This window comes from Vidua macroura, chromosome 1, assembly GCF_024509145.1.
Source record: "Vidua macroura isolate BioBank_ID:100142 chromosome 1, ASM2450914v1, whole genome shotgun sequence".
NCBI lineage: Eukaryota > Metazoa > Chordata > Aves > Passeriformes > Viduidae > Vidua > Vidua macroura.
This window is the reverse complement of record NC_071571.1, coordinates 98,732,115-98,752,160: the sequence shown is the minus strand read 5'-3', so window position 1 is coordinate 98,752,160 and position 20,046 is coordinate 98,732,115. Positions and strand designations below refer to the sequence as shown.

Here is a 20,046-nt window from a genome sequence, read left to right as displayed (position 1 = left end):
TCCTTTAAGCAGTGAGCACCACAGTGTGGACAAGAGTTGTTAAAACAGCCCAGGTAAACAATGGAGCAGCATGATACTGTGCACGTCCAAGTGCCAAGATTACTCAAGTGCTTCCAGAAGGAAATGTAAGCTGGGACAGGCTGACTCAGGTTCCCTTTGCTACAGAAACTCCCGCAGGTCTGGTATTTTAAAATATCTTTCTCGGAAAATCATTTGTGTTATACTGCTAGTGCTCACTAAATCACGGATGAGAAAATATAAACTACCTCTGGAGACTGTTTTCAAAATCCTGCAGAATACCAGCTGCATTTCTGTACTGCATGAATGGGGGCCTAACGTACACTTACAACAAACATCCCAGGAAACAGCCTCCTATACAACATGTAACATCTAAGCTTGACAGTGTAAATTAATCCAAAGGAAACAGGCTCTTTTAAATCCTTTTTATTACAGAAAAACAAAAGGCTTACACTTAACTTAAAAAAGCAGCATTATTTTATGAATTCAAAGTTATTACAGTGAAGTTGCTTTAAGAAACCTCTAGAGACTGAAGAAAAGAAATAAAATGCCCCTCCTCAGACAGCATTCTAGATTACTTGAGTGACCACAGCAAAGACTTTAATTTCACATCTCTTCTGACACCCAGTATATGACCCGTCCCCCTTTTTCCTCCCCATGACTTGTTCAATGTAGCTGGGGGAAGGATTTGATGAAAACAGCAGTACATTTCAAGTCTAATTTTCAACAATTCAGTACAAATCTGATAGATATTAGAGTTCAGAAGTGACTGACATACAGGCTTTCCTCCTAACTCTAGCTATTAAGTGCTACAGTTTGAACAGATCCCAGTATGGTCTGTTTCTTCCACAGTATTTATCATTATTCAGGTCCACATCTCAGAATACTTCCCAGCAAGTCAACTGACTACTATGATTATAAACACAAACAAAAATAACCACAAAAAAAGAAGGCTCCATGTTGAAACATTTCTTAGCAGTGCAGCAGAACTCAGTTTTTTTTTTTTTTTTTCTTTTCATTACACTCCAGAGAAGGAACAGAATGGCTCCAGTGGCCACTTCAGGTTTTTTTATTAAGTCAAAAGCTGCAGGTTTCCAGCCTGAGCCAACATTAAATATGCAACTGATCTGCACTGAAAATTTAAAAAAAGAGACAAAGAAAACATACTACTGTCTTAATAGTCCTATATTTTGACTATCAGCACTGAGTTGTGCAGAAGTCCAAAAAAAATTAAAAGTTTTTCATTAAGTGATTTTTAAAATTTTTTCAACAGCTCAGGAGCTCAATACCATAAAAAAAAAAATCCCTTTCTAAACACATTTTTAAGCACCTATTCCTCATGTATATACTAAATCTACACCTCTCAAAGGTTCTACCAAAAATAAAACCTCAACAAAAAGCAAGAAAGCTCAAGTCACTATGTACAACTGGCTATAATGACAAAAATTAAAAAAAGGCAATTCATAGAAAGACAACAGAGAAAACAAAAAAAGGGGGAAAAAAACTCTAACAGATACCTGCTACTCAGTGTTCTATGACATCACTTATAATCTTTCCTTCAAAAAGGAGAAGGTTTGTATTCATAATCAGACATGGAATTTTTCCAAAAAAATTTCCTAATCTCTTTGCATGCTGTTTATACTGTTTGATAGCCAAAATCTTTCAAGTCATAGATCTACTTAAGGTACTCTGCATGGCAATGTGAAGGCAGCTGTTACCAAGCTACTTAAACAGAAGAAACAGGTTACTTTCCCACAGGGAAAAAGAATGCAATACTTTTTTCCCTGGTTATGATTCTACAGCATCACCAAATTTACTCAAACATAGAATTTGTCTATTTAAGCTTACTCATGGTTACAATTTAAAATTCCTTAATTTAGTGCTACAGCAAAGCAATTTCTTATGTGACCAGGCTGCCTTATAAGGAGGATATATTTTGTATTATACAGTAATATACCCTTAAAAAAAAAGATAAATAAAATGAAAAACCCAGCATGAAAAAAACCCAGCATGAATAGTTTGAAGCAGAAAAATATAAGTTTTGTTTCTGTGGTACTTTCCATGACATTGATGCCAAAGGCTGCTTTACAGCTTATCACTGGAGAGTTTTAGCCCTGGACACAAATTAGTCCTTTTTGCAGTCACGGGTTTGGATTAGAAGTGGCTTTTATGACGACACAGGTAACAAAAATGCTTTATACTGATCAATCTCTATCAATGTTAATATTAAGCTCCATTAACTCCCTCCTTCAGAGTAGGTAACAGTCTCAAAACAAAACTACCTATCTCAAATATATATAACAAACTCAAGTAAACACTGTAAAATAAATACATACCATTCAAAAAGCTTGTCATTAGAGAGTTCTACAAATGGTCAGAAGGTGTTCACATTGACGTCTTCCTTTATCAAGTTGTGCTGCGGATTCAAAAATCTTGCAGATCTTTTGCACTCTAAGTGTGCAAGCACTTTACAGAAAGTGATTAACAGGCAATCATGTTCTAAAAGGTTTTTAACATAATTTTCCAATATTCTTAATAAACACTTAGCATATATGGTAGAACGGTCCTCCAATTCCCAAAAATTTACATTTAATTTGATAAAATAGAAAAGTTTGTTGTTTTGGTTTTGTTTTCCTTTTCCCATAATAATGTGCAACAGGTAGAACATGTGACTTCTTAGGAAACTTTTAAGTTGTCTTCAGCTATCGTGCCTAAAACACTTTACAGTTCTCTTTCCTTGTTTTCAGCTTTAATTTTATATGAATCAGTGCATAGCTGGGCAATATTAGTAGCAGTTCATCACATACAGTAAGGTCAAGTAACATTACCTCTGTTCTGGAAATGAACAATTCAAAATTCTTACAAAAATGGTATAGAACTGTACCTGAAAATTTCTTCCATTTAAATTGCTCTTTGTTAATCTACTAAGGACAATTAAGAGAACACCAATTTTTTTCTGTCAATTTCTGAGAAAATGTGAATACATGCAAGTCAAAACTACCGTTATGCAGATAAAACAATCCTCTTTCATGGAGATAACCAATAAATGACAACCGCCAATAAATAAGTCTATTTGGAAATTCTAGAGAATTCTCTTGCTAAACAAGTTAGTCTTTTTTCTTTTCCATAATGTCTTTCTGTTTAAGCTCTCCATCTGAAAGTTCTGTGTATTTTCCATTCTTTTCCTCCTCTTGTTCTTCCTCACTGCCTTCATCTGTGAGCTCTCGATCACCACTTTCTTTTTTAGCTCCCTCATGCTCAAACACCTCTCCCTCTGTATCAGCTGTGCAGATTCCATAACACATGATGCTGATGACCCCCAAGGGTAACCCAAAGAGAAAGCATCCCAGCAGTGGTGAACTCTTGAACACAGACTGTTGAAATAGAAAGTAAAAACCACTTTCAGTGAATATAGAAAGTTACTGCATTACTTCTCTTATCGCTCTGTGTATTTATTCAAAAACATCCAAAATGAAAATCAGTGTTTTTTACAGGGATCACAGAATTAACTAGGTTGGAGAAGACCTTTCAGATCCTCAAGTCCAACCTATGACACAACACCACCAATAAGAGCACAGCACTATGTGACACTTCCAGTCTTTTATTAAACACCTCCAGGGATGGTGAACCTCATCACATCCCTAGGCCGCCCATTCCAATGCCAAATCACCCTTTCTGTCAACAACCTCTTCCTAATGTTCAACCTAAACCTCCCCTGGCACAACTTAAGACTGTGTCTTCTTTTCCTAATGGATGTGTTATTTTGATTTTTCTGCTTATTTGGTTTGGATTTTATTATTGCTGTTGCTTTGTGGGTTTTTTTATAAGGTTCGTTTGTTTGCTTTCTTCTGCAAAAATGGCAAGGAGTCCTCAACTTCAACAATTTCTACTGGAAGTTCATAAAAAATGACACAAGTTCAAATATTACAATATTGCATTGGGACAGTTAATGTTTACATGCCAACTGCATATCCCATGCATTTTTTCAAGCTTTAGAAACAATTGTTCTAAGAGCGTTAAAATCCACATTGAAGAAAAAATTTCCACCTCTTACTTGTGTCTTGTTGTCAAAAATTAGTCTGCAGAAAAATTCTAGAGAGTTTCCTGTTGAGGAGTAGCTTAATGGCACAGGAAGAAGGATTAATGGTTTCAGAAACTGGTGGCTAAACATTTTACTTTCACAGAAGTTTGGACATTCATTTAAAAGCAAGTGAGTTTCAGCTTAAATTCACAGCATAGGTTTATTTGCTTGTGTAGGACAAGTGAAGAAATGGATTTGTGTACATCATCCCAACAAAATTTTGTTGAGCATAATTAACTTATGAGAAAGATAATAAAAATGTTTGTTTTAAAGTACATTAAGAGTAGTATTTAGTTTGCTTATGCTTTAAGTAATTAAACAAAAAAATGTAACATTCCTCAGAACAGTGAAGTGGTACCAGTTTCAGGGAAGGATGTCAAAAGTCAAGGAAAAATTCTTGAATTCTCTCTGTTCTAGCCCTTAAAATACATGTCAGGCATACAGAAGAGCAGTGAAAAACGAAGAAACTAAGATATGTTGAATATTTATCTCAACATATTATTAAAAAATTTAATCTAGAAGTTCATTTGGCTTAAACTTATACATATACCTATAACATATACACAATATATACAATATAAAACAACTCCTTTAAAAATATTTTTTAAACCCTCTGAAAGTATTTGTATCCTGATTGACAAGGGCACCGTCTAATTCAATGAAAAATAAAACTTACCACTATAGTAGACTTGGCATCGTATATTATTCTCTTGATTCGTTGTAGAAGTCCATCACCACCCTGTGCCTGAAATTTCAAATGGAACCATATCAAAACTGTTGACACTTTTCAGTTATGATTCCAAAAGTTCATTCTTCAGACCTTGCAATCTTAAGTCCCTTTAGAAGGAAATGAGAAGTAATTATTCTTGTATCTCATGATGCCCAGACACTCCAACTTGCCAAGTTTGGACAAAGATTATTCAGTAGGCTCATGAAAAAGTCTCTCACAATTGTTTTAAATCAGTGCCAACTTGGACAATGGGCTGACACTCTCTCTCTTACCATAAAGAAACACTAACAAAAACTAGCAACTGTCCCAATGTAACAATGGCAAAACTGCAGACCTCTTCTGAACCTTCCTGCAGCTGTTCAACATCCACTTATGGACTACAACAGCACAGTTAGAAACATCTAAGAACTAAGCAGAGAGAAGATATGAACGTGTAATAAATAAAACCTGTGTCAAGCAATGACAGACTATACCTACACTGCCCCCTAATTCAACACTGTACAAAATAACTACATGAACCAGAAGGCAATCTGTCTGCTGAACAGGACCAGTTTTCACCTTCCTTGAGTAGCCAGAGAAACAAACTCATGTTTGGAAATCAAGTCATCAGCACATGATCTGACCAAAAACCCCTCAAATAGCAAAAAAAGTCCACAAAGATGAGACAGACTTGCAAAAAAGTTACCTATAGAGTCTTACAAAATAACAATAACATCCAGGTGAATAATCCAACACTTCCCAAGGAAGAGAAGGGGGGAAAGCCAGGACTTCTCAGAAATTTCACTGTGGTTCACAGTCTACATCCTATTAGTTGTTTACCAGCATACTTAGAAGACTCTCATTCCTCAATAGCTGCACAATTTCTTGTGCAGAGAATGCAGCCAAAGTAGTGCAATTTTACATCTACAGACACCTTACACATAGACAGCTTAAATGAAGTCATATCCTGTATTTTTGTTGTATCGAGAAGTGAATTTAGACTGACCTTTAACCACTCTAGCTGAGATACTGCAAACAAAAGATATAAAGACCTAAGCAAGACTATGGCAACAAACATAAAGCATCATAAATTATTTTTCTCCAAGCAAAAAAAAACAACCAAACATACAGAAACCAATTACATTTCCTGTTTCAACCAGAAAGATACATACAATTAGAAGCTAATTGATGTTGATAACTTAATGCACTTAAAAAACATTTAAAAAGTGAGAACTCAAGAACAAAGAACCACGCTGGAAAGCATGGCCAGTAAAATCCTGAAAAGCACATAAATCCACCTATATCATGTTCTACATCAACCAGGCAGATTAAATAACTCAATATTAAACTGAAATAAATGCCGTATGACAAATATCTTCTGCATTATTTGCCATTACCAACCAATGACCTAAAACTGCTGGCGCAAAGTAAAGTGGGATGCAGCTAACACAGGAAGCACTCAATATGCAGTTAATTGGGGCTTAAACCAAAGCCAGGCTTCTCCCAGGAGAAGCTATCAGCTCCCCTTCATGGCAAAGCCTTCTTTCCCCAGAAGCACAAACAGAAGTTCTGCTCCATGACCTCTTTCTTCATCCACACAACACAGCTTTCTGTTCAACTTACAGTACACTGAGGGAATAAATACCCAAAAAATATCCAAGTCATCAATTCCAGTTAACTTTTCTGTTTTAACAAAAGACAGCTCTTTTTTAGTTTTAGAGCAGAGAGGAGTAAGCTTGTGTCCATTTCTAACATTCAAAGCAAGTATATCACTGTTTTTTTGACTCCAAAGTTGTAATTCCTCCAGCTATTTGATTTATTAATTTTCTACCCAAAAGAAAGGGTGCAGTTCAATTATGCACTATAATTCAAAAATTTAAACAAATGCATTAAATGCAAAGCAGGAAATTAATAAAAAGCTCTCCATTTATAACTGCACCAGTAAAAGGAATATCAAAAGAAGCTGTCTACCATAATACTATAAAGAGAAGAAAGCTTGCTTTTTACAACATGCAACAGCATGACTCCAGAATTTACAATCACATATTCAGTGACAGCATCTGAGACAGTAAGACAGGACAGGAATATTAAACACACACATAACTATCAGAATAACCAATTTTTTTTCCTTACTTTAGCTCTAAGGAAATAAACACTAACCAATATATTCCAAGCTACTATGAAGACTTACTTCAGCTGTACCATCCAGGATATTGTTAATAAATTGAACCAGGTCTTCTGTGCTCTCAATGTGCCTATCTGGTAGAAAATACTGCTGATTGGAGGTATTCAATACAACAATAGTAGGGATTGTCAAGTCACTGGAAACATAAAACAGACAGTTAATATATTTAAAGAATTACCATTTGATATATTCCAATTCAAGTACTCCCTACATTATTTCAATAGGGAATATATTAATCTTCACTTAATGTGTGCCCTTCATAGTAATTCTTTAAAAACAAGAAAGGTATTGGCATGGTATGGTATGGACATGAATGGTATTTCTCATTAATATTATTTTCCTTCACATCTGTGTCAGTGGCACTATTGAAGCTTACAGCATTTTACAAACCCAGAGCAACTGCAAATCAGGTACCTTATGACTTTCCAAAAAGTAAGAAATCCCAAATAACAGCTTTGTATACTAAATGCAATAAGTATTTAAGTTCACAAAGGCAGAAGTGTAACTCAAAAATTTAATTCCACACAACCATTGTCTAACTGATCACCTTTATCAATCAACCTCTGATGGTCAAGTCAAAATAATAAAACCATGTCAAGCATAGCTTTTCTATAGCTCTTTTAGCTATGGTTTATGAGGAACAGTTTTTAAAGAATTATTACTCAGCAGTTAACCTTCATGTCCATGTGCACATACATCATAACGAGAAAGAAAAAAACAGTTAGAAATTATTTCTGGACACAAAGCAATTTAATCTTCTGTTTGTTGTAGCACTAAATTCAAAATGAGATCATGTTTAAGAAACTTCAATATTGCAAAAGTACATTGTTCAAAAAGAAAGATTTAAATATATCAAACAAGTTTAAAATCTCCTGTAATCTTTATCAATTTTCTACAGTTCTGTCAGTAATGAATTCAAGTACTTCCTTCACAGCAGAAGCAATGCAAACCTTGTTTTTCTATGTTTTCACCCTTGTCTAATGTGTCCTATCCATGTACTTTTGTAATACATGTAAAATTGATTATGATTTCAGTCTTATCTGTGGCTATCAATTCATAGCAAGTTATTTAATTTACTCAAGATGCCCATTTTTCTTTGGAGTTACTGAAATTATCCTAAATTGTCTCTTGCACTTTAGGTGGGGCTTTTTGTTTTGATTTTAATTGAAATGCAAACCTAAAAGTGAAAAGGTTTAATAATATATGACAATTTTCTGAACTTCCAGAAAGCTGAATATGTAAAGATTCTCTTCCCAGTAGAGGTGCAGACTCTCTTCCCAGTACTGAAGCTGAAAGCATCGTGACACCTCAAAAAACCTAAGGGCAACTACAGGTATAACAAAATAATGCCATCCTTTAAATGGAACTTTAGAAAAAACAACCAAAAAACACAACTTTGTACACTAAGGCAACCTGCCACATAAGAGTCAATAAACATAACATTTCCCCTTGAATTTTTTTTTCTTTTCTTACAAGGGACAAAGAAGAAATCTAAGTAGAAGGCCCTCAAACTAAGTCACTGTTTTTGCAAGCATCTGGTAACAAGTTCCTAATTCCTGTCAAAATATGTCCTTCCAGCAAAACAGAACAAGTTTCATTAATTAGATGCAATGTTTCTGTTGTATTTAACAGTCTGGTAACTGATGTTCTTGGAGGTGGTTGTAGAGCAGCGGAAAGGTAACCTCCATATACAAATTATTTATGCTATACAAAAGTTCACAAAAGCATATTAAATGTGATACTTTCAAAAGCAGAGGAGAATTCTACATACACCGATAGCTGAGAGTGATATTATACACCTTAGCTTATAACAAGCTGTATTTTTGCTTTCAGTAAAATACTGAAAAGCATTTTTAAGTAAAATTTTAGGTAAAATTATGTATTTTAATTAAAATACATAATAAGCTGATTTCTTCTTTTGTGCCTGGTTATAAATGTACCATTTCTAATCCAACATAAGCATGTTCATATACGGCTGAAAAGACAGAAGAATTGTAATGCCTACTAATGGAGTTACAGTCAAGCTCATAAATGTACTTTTGTCAAGGTCTTATTCTATCCCCAGAAATCATACAATATTTTGCTCTTTGTAAAGAAAACAGAATTTGCTCCTATGTGCATCTAGCACAGTAAAAAGTGTTTTGTGATACATTTCTCATTTTCAGATTTTTTCTATTTCTACTTGCTGCCACCTGGTGACAAACTGAAGCAGTTGCAGTATTTTTTTTTAACTCAAATTATTCATGTAGCCACATGAAGAGTCACTACTTTGAACATAATTTGCTGCATTCCTTTGCAAATTCTTACTCATGCTTGAAAGGTATACACTGGGTTTAGAAAAAAATTAAAAGCTGATGAGTACTTGAAACAGAACTTTCCATATACTACAAATAATAAAATCAGGCATTTTGCAGATTCAGTTAATCAAAACAGCTGACCTTGCCACTAGATCACTACCACTCCAAGTGGCAGTTCTATCTTCTTTCCCTTCATTTTCTTCCTCCCAGGTATCTCATCTCCCTCTCCTACTTCTATACACATCCATGCTGGTACTCAGCAGAGTAGAAGGGAATAACACTGTCGAATCAGCAAAATAACTTCCCTACTTGCCCAAACAAAAAACCAAACACTTTTCTGACAGATAAACAGGATGAAAGAGCTCAGCAGACAGATATAAGACCCTGCATAGGAGAAGCAATTAAGCAAGTGAGGAAGGTCTCACTTTTGGCATTTATAAAGGACTAGTTCAATCAAATCACATAATTTCAATGGAGAGAGAGTTGGTTTTAAATCAAGTGTTAATCTACAGACATTCTACAAAAATACAAACCTTGTGCTTTTCGGTCCATATGAAGCTCCTAGAATTTTTAGGGGGCACGAACACATGCTTAATTAATGTTTTGATCCCCAAGAAATGGATTTGGAAAACTTACAGAATTATAATACTGACTCCTGATTTTCCCTTCTTTCAGATCTCCAAAGGCCAGAGAAGAAGTAGTTAACTACAAATGCCAAGCAACTCAACTCTCTAATTATGCATTTTTTAGAAAAGGATCTAAGTAATGACAACTGTCAAGCATCTTGTTAAACCACTTATTTATTTCAAAATATACCATGTACATATCAAATGCAGACAGCATCTTCCATGCATTCTATGCTTCTCTGCTGAAGTGCATTTCTATGCATATCATAAAAATACATCAAGAATGAAAGTCTCACAACTCTAACAGTAATTTAACAAAGTAGATCTAAAAGATAACCTTTGTCAATCAGCATTATCAGTAAGCCAAACATCTAACATTAAATTATGTATTTATACAGTTTAATTTAACAAGTAATTGATACTATGGTACATGCTGAATTCTGATGACAGTGTTTTTTTCTTAAGTCATGAAAGCCAAGAACTTTTTGTAAGATTATTTTAAATTAAATACGTTTGGTAACAAATACAACCAAAGAAAGAATATTCAAATAAGAATTTACTTACTCCATTAGTAAACTATTAATGTAATCATTTCCATCCATATGGCCAAACTGGAAATCCCTGAAAGAGAAGCAGTTAAAAATAAAATGATGAAAAAGAAAACACAATAATGGGTTTCAGCAAAAGTTCGTCATTAAATACTTTTCCTATAACTGAAAATGAGAGCACATTCAGAAATGTAATTCAAAGAAAGTGATCATCTAGAACACAGCATTATGAAACACAGTCAGTTAATTAAATGGTCCTATTAAACATCAGTATAAAAATATAAAAGCACACACTGTAACATTTTTCACTTAGGAAAAGAAAGTGACTGCTGTCTTAGAAAGATTAATGCAGAAGTCCAATTAAAACATCAGCATCCCACGTGTGTCTACCTGTGAAAGTGATCCCGATAATCTCTGGCAACTTCCTGAATAATAGACTTTAATCTGAAAGGAAAAAAATTGGCATGGATATCCAGGATAAACTCCTTCTAAATACAAACAACAAATATTGAGATTTCCCCAGTAAGCAGCAATTAGTACCTCATCAGCAAAAAGGACTATAAAAAACCACCTTGTTCATCTTGCTTAGCTCCTAAAGGTTGAAAATAGCATACACAGTACTTGTAAAAATACACAGTATTTTTTCAGTCTGTATATGCAACCAGAAAGGGACAAGGGAAGGTCTTGTTCCTCTCAGCCTCTTTGGCAAACTCCAACCCCAGTAAAAACATCCCTTGTTTAAAGTTCCACAGACAACTAACATATAAGCAATTACTAGCTTAATTTTCAATGCGAGGGAACTGAAGTACAGTCATTTGTTTAAACTCACTGAGTTCATCTCAAAGTCATCTGAACTCAAGCACTTTTGTCTTTGTTTAAAAGGTGACACAATAGCTTTTAAAAGCTATGAGATCACCATTTGCTCCTGTGATCTCATTAACAAATGGCAGAAGAGTGATACAGGAACTCCACCATCTCAGTGAACTCACATGTGCTTCAACCGACCCATAAGTAAAGTTAGTACACTAAGTCAGAAATTAAAGAACATTCACAAGTTAAACCCACTCAACCTATATTTCTCAATATTTAAGAAACTTCAAAACTTCTCTATGTTATACCAGCACATTTCTCCCATAGTGTCACCAATACTCAATTCTGTACCTGGTATGTTCCACTGAAGAGTTTTTATCATCAATGACTGCAATAGCCACAAGTTTTCCTAAAATAAGGAATAAAATTCTTGAAACCATTTAAAAAGAAACACACATTCTCCAATGGGAAATCTGTCAACTTAGAAGATCAGGTACTCTCCAGGGACAGGAATTATTTTTGAAGTATAAACCAGACTCACAGCCAAAGAGCCTCTTCAAGCTCACCAAGCTGTCGTCTTGAAGCTACTGAAAATAAATTAAGATGGAGCCCAATGCCACACCACTAGCTTTGCATGAAAAGCCTATTTATAAAAGAAGTTAAAAGGGAGAAAATGCAGATAAAAATTAATTTCCTACTCAGGCTACATATTTACATATACCTAAATATGAGGCGATGGAGACCTACATTATATAGTAGCAAACAGAAACTGATTATAAGTGATTAAATCACTATTGTATGGATTTAATAACAGATTTTCATACTGTTGTGAGCATTATGAAAAAAAAAAAAAAAAAAAAAAACCTGGAAAATTTACTGGCAGAGCCCAGAATTTATGATACCAGAAACACAAGTTAGTTCACAGACCTCTGTCAGAGGAGCTTAAAGGTCAACACCAGAATATACCGACCTCTTCAAGATTTACTTTGTGAAGTTTTTCTAATTAAAAGAAAAAAAAAAAACAAAACAACCTCTAAACCTAAAGAGTGCTATGGTCAATCAGATAAAAGTATGTTTAAAAAGCTGGCCAAGTTTCTCCAGATCAAGCACTTGCAGTTAGGAAAGCAGATCTGTTAACAGCACAGTCATCAACCAGATTAACCCAAGGCTCCAGAAAGCTAATTTTCCAGTTCTCTCCAGATGCCACAATTCACTCAAAATCCTCCCCACCAAGCCAACCAATTGCTCAGTTCCTACCTATCACCACGCCATAGTAAGCATTCCCCTCAAAAATAAAGTGTCACTCTTGTTCAAGTAATACTGAAGGGTTTTAAGGGGAACACCGATGATTCATTCCCATACTTCCTTGTGAAATAGCAATAGCTTCTCCCCATCCCACTTCTTGCATACATTAATTCTCACTTTTTCCTCATTTCTTTCCACCCTAAGACACTACCTAATAAATACACCAATAGACAGCTAATGCCCTTTTAGACTACCAAAGATGATGTAAATAAATTCCAGGTACTATGTATTAATACATAAAGCTCTTTAAAGTAAATGACAGTTCCTCCAAAGGTGGGGTTTTTTTTTTTGGTTTTTTTTGGGGTTTTTTTTTTGTTATTTGAGGAATTGTTAGTCAAAAATGTAACAGAAAGAAATATGCTACATTTAAACAACTTGCAACAGCATTTCTGTAAATAACCATTCAAAATGTAACAATATTAGCTTCATAAACATGGAAGAGCATAGACACTTCATATTCTTTAAAACCTGAAAGAAGTCAGTGTTGAATGAATGTAAGTATTTTGAAATGGAACATAGATGATAAGATGTCCTGGTACTTAGCACCAGTACAAGTCATTTGCCTTTTTCAGTGGTCACCTGGCTGCAAAATTTTTATTTGGCCTACAGAACTTTTGCTAAAGAAAAGCTGAAGTTTTCTGGGACAAGTCCACTTCAATGCATAATCCTGTCCCTTTCTTGCCACATCTATTTCAAAGATATCTAAATCCACTAGATGTAAGATACCTGGACAATCCATATTTGATACTTCTAAATCTAGTTTGAAAATTCCCTGCATGTGTTCCAAGAGGTAATATGCAACTTATGCAAAATGTAAGGCACTCTTAAATTAAAGTCCTACTAATTTTTGTGACTACCACAGGATTAGACACACTAACTATTAAGTTGTGAGGAACTGACTAGTGTAGACTGTGCTTGAAAATTCTAGTCACAGGTCAGTCCAACATCAACAAAATACTGCCACTATCAGCTCTAACCTGATATTTATTAATTTCTGAAGTTTAAAAACATGTTCTTGGTACTTTTTAAATTTTTCTTACTGTTTAGTACACAATGTCAAATAGTTTAGCAGCAGCATCTTCTCACCTGTATCTCCAAGTTCATACAATGTAAAGCCATCTACATGAAGGTAACCTTGAAATCTTTCTCTGTTTATCCAGGATGACAAATCACCATCTTCATACTCTAACATCAAAAAAAAAACACCAAAAACAAAAACATTTTTTAAGAGGTGGGCCATCAGATTTACTATTTCAGTACTACTGAGGCAACCACACATTTTTCTCCTTTTTTCCTTTTAATCTTGTTAGACAAATTATGACACTTTTATGGGCACTTTAAGTTTTAAAACTTCTAAAGCTATTTGCAATTGTTGAACAAAAAGTGTATTATAGAAAAGCATGAAAAGTTGATTTGATGATTTTATTTTCCAAATCAAGGATAAACAATGCTATATTAGAAGCTGTGATCCAGTGCAGAAAGGAACAAGGTTCAAACCCTTTTAAAGGGGTGTGTGTACATAACTCGTCAAGTTTCAAAGTAGAGATCTAAAAATACAGAAAGTAGTATTTGTGAGAGTCCTTAAATGAAACAGAAAGATCAAGAAAAAGCAGATGCATTAAACAGCACTGTGAATGTAAATGAACAAATAGTCATGTATGACTGGCAGTTATACTGAAGACTAGTTTAAGATGCTAGATGTTTTAATCTATTAAGAATTAAATTCTAATACATACTATCAACTAGATCTAAATCACAAGTAAAAAAGAAAGACATATATGCTGCATTTTATGTGAATAAATGCACAATAAATTATTTGTCTTAAATCCTATTGTATAGACCGAAGTATCAATAATTAACAGTTATCTGCTGTAAGGTAGTAGCAAGCAATTCCAAGCATAATGCATTCCATGGATCTGCATCCATTTCCCCCACTGCGGAGAAGGAAAAAACCCAAACCAAAACACCAGACAAGGTCAGAGCACTGAAGTGCATTTTGCTCTTTTTCCTCATAGAGAGCTCTTCAAATTTCTGCCAGTCATAACAGTTGCATATAAAACTTTATTCAGTCTCTTAAACTGTGTCTTCATGATTTGTTTGACTTCCAATAATGTTTCTGGTACATTATGAAAAAGTAAAATTTTTATAAATTAAATTAAAAGCCTGAATTATTACAGGTTTTGCATTTGTTTTAGAAGGTGTGGAAAAAGCAAGCAGGCCACACAGCAAAAGAAGTTTTTCTCTGACAAGCTTTCCTTCTCCCAAATTGCTAAAAAACATTAAAAAAATGCAAATCATGGAGGCTGTGGAGTGAATTTTTACCTGGAGCCAACAAACAGAAGAGGAAGTACATCTATTATATGAGGTCACAAAGAATACTACTTATCCTAAGAAATTAAACGTGCTGAATAATCTTCTGAGTGATATGTTTTCAACTTAAAGTGAAAACCTGCATTTGAAACAATCTAAATCAAGAGCAGATGCTCTTGCCAATAAGCCCAGGCTATGCAATGTAACTATGAGTATGTGTACGTGCTTCTAACATGCCTTATGGTATAGTCTGAGTACAAAGTAATACTTCTATATGGATACGCACACATATATACAGATATACACTTTTACAGCAGTGGCAGGTGTACTGGCCTTATGTACTGCCTATATACACCGCAGAAATAGCAGTGTTATAAAACAATGCTAGTTTCAGGTGGCTGTTCTACAGCTTACACACTGAACAAGCCAGTTAAAGTAGTCCATGTGTATGATGAATTTGTACAGTGAGGGAAGTAACTTTTTTAAGTACGTTAATGCAGGCAAAACCATAACATTGGAAGCTACATCTTACTGAAAACACAAAGCAAACATCATCACTTCTACTTCAGTATTGCTAAACCAAATTCCTTGCATTTTGTTGCAGAAGAACAAATAATTTGTTCTCTTTTCCTTCAAGAAGGAGCTGCTAGTTATCCTAAAACTGGGGAATTTCCAGGCAACCCTACATACCCTTCAAAAAATCCCTACTCCTTCAGTTTATATGCTTTAAATATTTTGTCTTAAGGTAATGTCCACTTTTACTTACCATCATACACAAAGTAAGTTCCATCTTTGAAGACCATAACAGCAGGCAATTCAGGCAATGTCACGTACTGAAAGAGTCAGGTTTCAATTAATCCATGGAAGATTAAAGGATTTTTAAACAAAAAAAAAAAAAAAAAAAAAACATCTGAAAACATGTAAATGTAGTTAATGGGGAAAATCTCTAAGGACACTTAAATACTTTCTGTCTACATGAAGTAAGATAAATTTATCAGCTTCTGTATATTAAAAGCAACACAACATAAATATATTTTTGAGAGGGTGGATCTCACAAAGCATAAAAGAAATGTGATTTTTACTGATATCTGCAGTAGCATGAAGAATAGTTTATGGATTGGACGTGGACTTTAGATAGGAAATTGTAACTTGAGGGTTTTATCAATCATGCCCTCAGTTCCCAATTTGTGCTGTTATCAGCATACCCGTCATACTGCTACTTCTACTAAATGGACACTCAAATTTGCAGAGAAAAATTGTACCACCGGTAACTTGTGCCACTAAATCTGGGCTATTTCCTGTGCTTCAGACTGATGGGAATATAAAGCAACAGCTTCAGCACACAGGGCTGCAAACAGACCTAATTTTGACAACTAACAAAAGCCTGTATTACCATGCTAGACATGATATTTAAGATGGTCAGCAACATACTAAAAAACAAACTGTAGAACCTTTCTTCTTAGAACTCAAAACAATTTTATTCAGCTCATGTTTTTAGTGAACTTCCACAGAAAAAATACTGCATCTACTTCTTACAGCTTGCTAGTATTCTAAGCTAAAATTTTAACAGCATTTGTGGTTAAGAAAGAACTGCATCAAACTAAATTCATGTCATCTGAATTGTCTGATTTACCGATGTTTTGGAAAGGTAAAGGACAGCATCATTTCCAAATGACATGCCTTCTGTCATTCTGCATTAACTTCCTTGTAAAAGCAGTAATTTGTAATATAATTGCTGATATGAACAAGCGAGAAGGTAGTCCCAGATGATGCTTTGTTCTCTTACTTGCCCAAAACATAATTTAACATCTTTGAAGGACAAATCAATCTGTGAACAGCTTAAAGCTTGCAAAAGATGCCTAAAGCTTGGAATAATATTACCCGAGGTGATGAAACAAAGCCTAACAGTGAACCCTGTAATGCAAAGGCTCATTACAACTCACAACCAGAAATTTCTGAGTATTTTTACTTCTCTCCATAGAATACTGAATACCATCACTACTTCAGCTTAAATGACACTGGTGGGAAATTAACTTCTGTGGGAAAAAAAACAGCTCACTGCTTATGTCAGTGTGATCACAGAACCTCAAAGACTTCCAGCCTTTTTTACTCTTCAGGCTGCACAACTGAACAGTACTTTTCTTGCTCAGCTGGAGCTGAAGTGCAAATACAAATATTTAAATTAAGGTAGTTTTTGATACAAGACTTCTGGAGAACTAACAATACACTACTTATAATGAGGCCAGTTCTACTTATGGTGTTGTAAAATGCAGCTGCCTAAAAAAAAGCCCACAAAACAACAAACCAAATTATGCTAGTTCTCACTCCATTAATCACCAACTAACTTCACAAAGTCACATGTTCATAGGCATGGGGCAGACTTAGGTCCCACTTGGAGATAACAATAAATGAAGAAGTCTTTTAATTTTGCTACAACAAGTAAGCCACAATGGCTAAGACTCACTACACTAACATCAATTTTTTCCACCCTTGTGATGAACTGTAAATAATTTCCTTGTCACAGAATCCTCAAAAAAGCCACAAGAGAATTCTGCAGTCAGTGGTCTGGACTGGCTAATCCCCAGGAAGATTAATGTGTTGATTGGCTGTATTGTACAAGATGAAAATACCTTACCTCTTCACTTACTTCTGATTACTAGGGTACCAGTAGTAATTCATACTACAAACCCCCTAATGCTTTAAAAGTGCTTGGTGAAAGGACTGTTGGGAGCAACAGGAGTTTTGCATTGGCTAAAAATCCAGGTATCTACTTTCTTGAACAAGTTGTGTGGCCCACATTGAGTTCTGCCCATTCTCTGATTAATTTTACTAATATGACTGAACAAGTAATTTGGCCAAAACAAAGCAATGACAGACTGAAATTTGGGTTGTATTCTTTCCCCACATAGACTCAAACATTACATGTTTCAGTGTAATTACTCAGCTATCTACCAAAGCCAAACATATTGTAAGAAGCCAGCTCTGTGCCATCGAAACTGCAAAATTACATAGATGAGGAGAAAAAGGTAGTATCTGGGGAAGCAGTAGGAATGGAAACAGCTCACCTCAGGCAGCACATCTTCTGAGGCAGAAAAAAAGTATGTATAAACTATTAGTTCTGAAGCAACCTCAATGTATTTTTCCTGAAAAAATACAAACAACGTTTTTTTAATTTCTGAACTTTTAGTATGTGTCAAACAAAAGCTCTGTCACATACCTTATCTTCAAAGAGCAATTTGAAAACATGTTTATAGCATAAGGTTGTAAAAGCACTTTAATAAATGTAAAGAACCCCAAGAATTTGTTACAAGCATGCACTTCAGTCTTTTGAAAGATTTTTAAAATTACTCCCTAAATAGCCAAAAGAAGTAACTTTATTTAATCAAGCTTCAAACCTTTAAAGGAGATTCACCACCAACATATACAAAAAGTACACGATGCCTCTTTTGCACATGCTCAAACATATGCTGGCTAGGAAGTGGCCTGATGAGAGGTCTGGAAAGGGAAACAAAGACATAGAAAAATCTCAGTTTGTGCACTCTCCAAAACCCAAACAAATAAAAATTCACAAGAAAATGTCAAACAGTTTTTTGTGCCGTTTTTCAAAAAATAAATTCCAAAATGCGTAGTAATTTAGTTTTTCAAGTTATTATTTATTTTATTTTATACTAAAAGAAAAGAAGAACATTCCCACCAAATAACATGTTATGTTTATCAAATAGCACACAAATAGGAAATTCAGGCCTTACTACAAAATGCTGTTACGATGTAAACACGCATGCATTTTGCTGGTCACTGGGCTAGACTGGAAGGGACCTCAAAGATCATCTGGTCCAACCCTGCCACCATGAGCAGGGACATCTTTCACCAGATCAGATTCCTCAGAGCCCCACTCAAACTGGCCTTGAACACTTCCAGAGATGCGGCATCCAAACGTCTCTGGGCAATTGGTTCCAGTATCTTATCACCCTCACAGTAGAGAATTTATTCCTAATACTTTTTCTAAACCTATCCTCTTTCTGTTTAAAACCATTTTTCCTTAGCTAGTACAGACCTTGATAAACACTCTCTGTATTTCTTAGAAGATGTCTTCATACAGTGGAAGACCACAATGAGGTCTCCATCATTTGAGAGAGAAAATTCTGAACGTAATCACAACAGCCAGGAAATAAATAATCTTAATGGCCTTAGAAATAAATAAATAATCTTAACTCAGCACCAGTCTCCCATGCAGCCACACATATAGTACATACAGTTTTTGACTTCAATATCTTGTTTTTTTTAAGTAAGTCTTGGCCCACCTCAAAGTCCCACATAAGTTTGAATCAGCAGAGCCAGTCTCTGAGAAGAGTATACTTACCCTGCCACTCTATTAGCAAATTCAATTATATCATCTTTGGTTCTAGGTCCTCTGTAGTTGTATGCCAAGTCACCTTTCAAGCTAGATAAATAGAAAGACAAAAAAAGAACAGAAAAACAATAATCTAAACTACATTCATACATATAAGATTTCTCAATCTTCACATGTTTACTACAGTCACCTTTCAGCAAGTGATAAGCCAAAGAAGTGGTCAGCAAAATATAAAACTCAATAATACAATATAATGGAATTATGGAATAAAAGCTTATTTACACAGTATCTGATTTACTGACTTGTTGAAATACTTAAAATTCTTTTACAATTATTTTTTCTAGTGCACAGCAGTCATTTACTTTGTAAGCATACAGATAATTTAGAATACTTGTTTATGACCATATTTAAATGGTCCCTAAAATGACGAAACACCCCACACTCAAACCAAACCCAACATACTCAACGTTTATACTACTCAGGGATTAGTCCTTGTAAAAGGAAAGCATTTAAACTTCTTTCATGCTTTTTTTATAATTGAAATGTTATCAAATAATCTGCAAAACTTTTCAAATTTACGTATTAAGCTCCAGTGAAGTGTTGGTCAGCTTATGGTATTCTGCTGAGAGGGGCTGTAGCACGCTTGCATTAGCTAAGTATTCAAGTAAGTTTTACTAATTCTAACAGGGTTTCTTTGAATCCATAGAGGTTTAGGAAATTCAGAGGAATTTTCAATACCTCCATATGGCAAGAAAATTTTCATCCTTAAAGATTATCAAGCCGAACATCTCTGCTTCTTTTTTTGA

The 20,046-nt window shown here is 34.7% G+C and overlaps 1 protein-coding gene across 1 annotated transcript in view; it reads right to left on the bottom strand.

Annotated features, from left to right (window-relative positions):
- Positions 1 to 429: 429 nt before the first annotated feature.
- The window catches only part of TMX3 (thioredoxin related transmembrane protein 3), a 29,291-nt gene continuing 9,674 nt past the window's right edge, over positions 430 to 20,046 (bottom strand). The window contains exons 6-15 of the mRNA XM_053989538.1: positions 19,250 to 19,330; positions 18,285 to 18,384; positions 17,955 to 18,032; positions 15,656 to 15,722; positions 11,626 to 11,683; positions 10,855 to 10,908; positions 10,481 to 10,537; positions 7,000 to 7,129; positions 4,776 to 4,844; positions 430 to 3,392 (exon numbers count right to left, since the gene is read on the bottom strand). Of these exons, the coding sequence (XP_053845513.1) occupies positions 3,126 to 3,392; positions 4,776 to 4,844; positions 7,000 to 7,129; positions 10,481 to 10,537; positions 10,855 to 10,908; positions 11,626 to 11,683; positions 15,656 to 15,722; positions 17,955 to 18,032; positions 18,285 to 18,384; positions 19,250 to 19,330 (961 nt within the window). The 3' untranslated portion in view covers positions 430 to 3,125. The remainder of the gene's footprint in view (positions 3,393 to 4,775; positions 4,845 to 6,999; positions 7,130 to 10,480; positions 10,538 to 10,854; positions 10,909 to 11,625; positions 11,684 to 15,655; positions 15,723 to 17,954; positions 18,033 to 18,284; positions 18,385 to 19,249; positions 19,331 to 20,046) is intronic.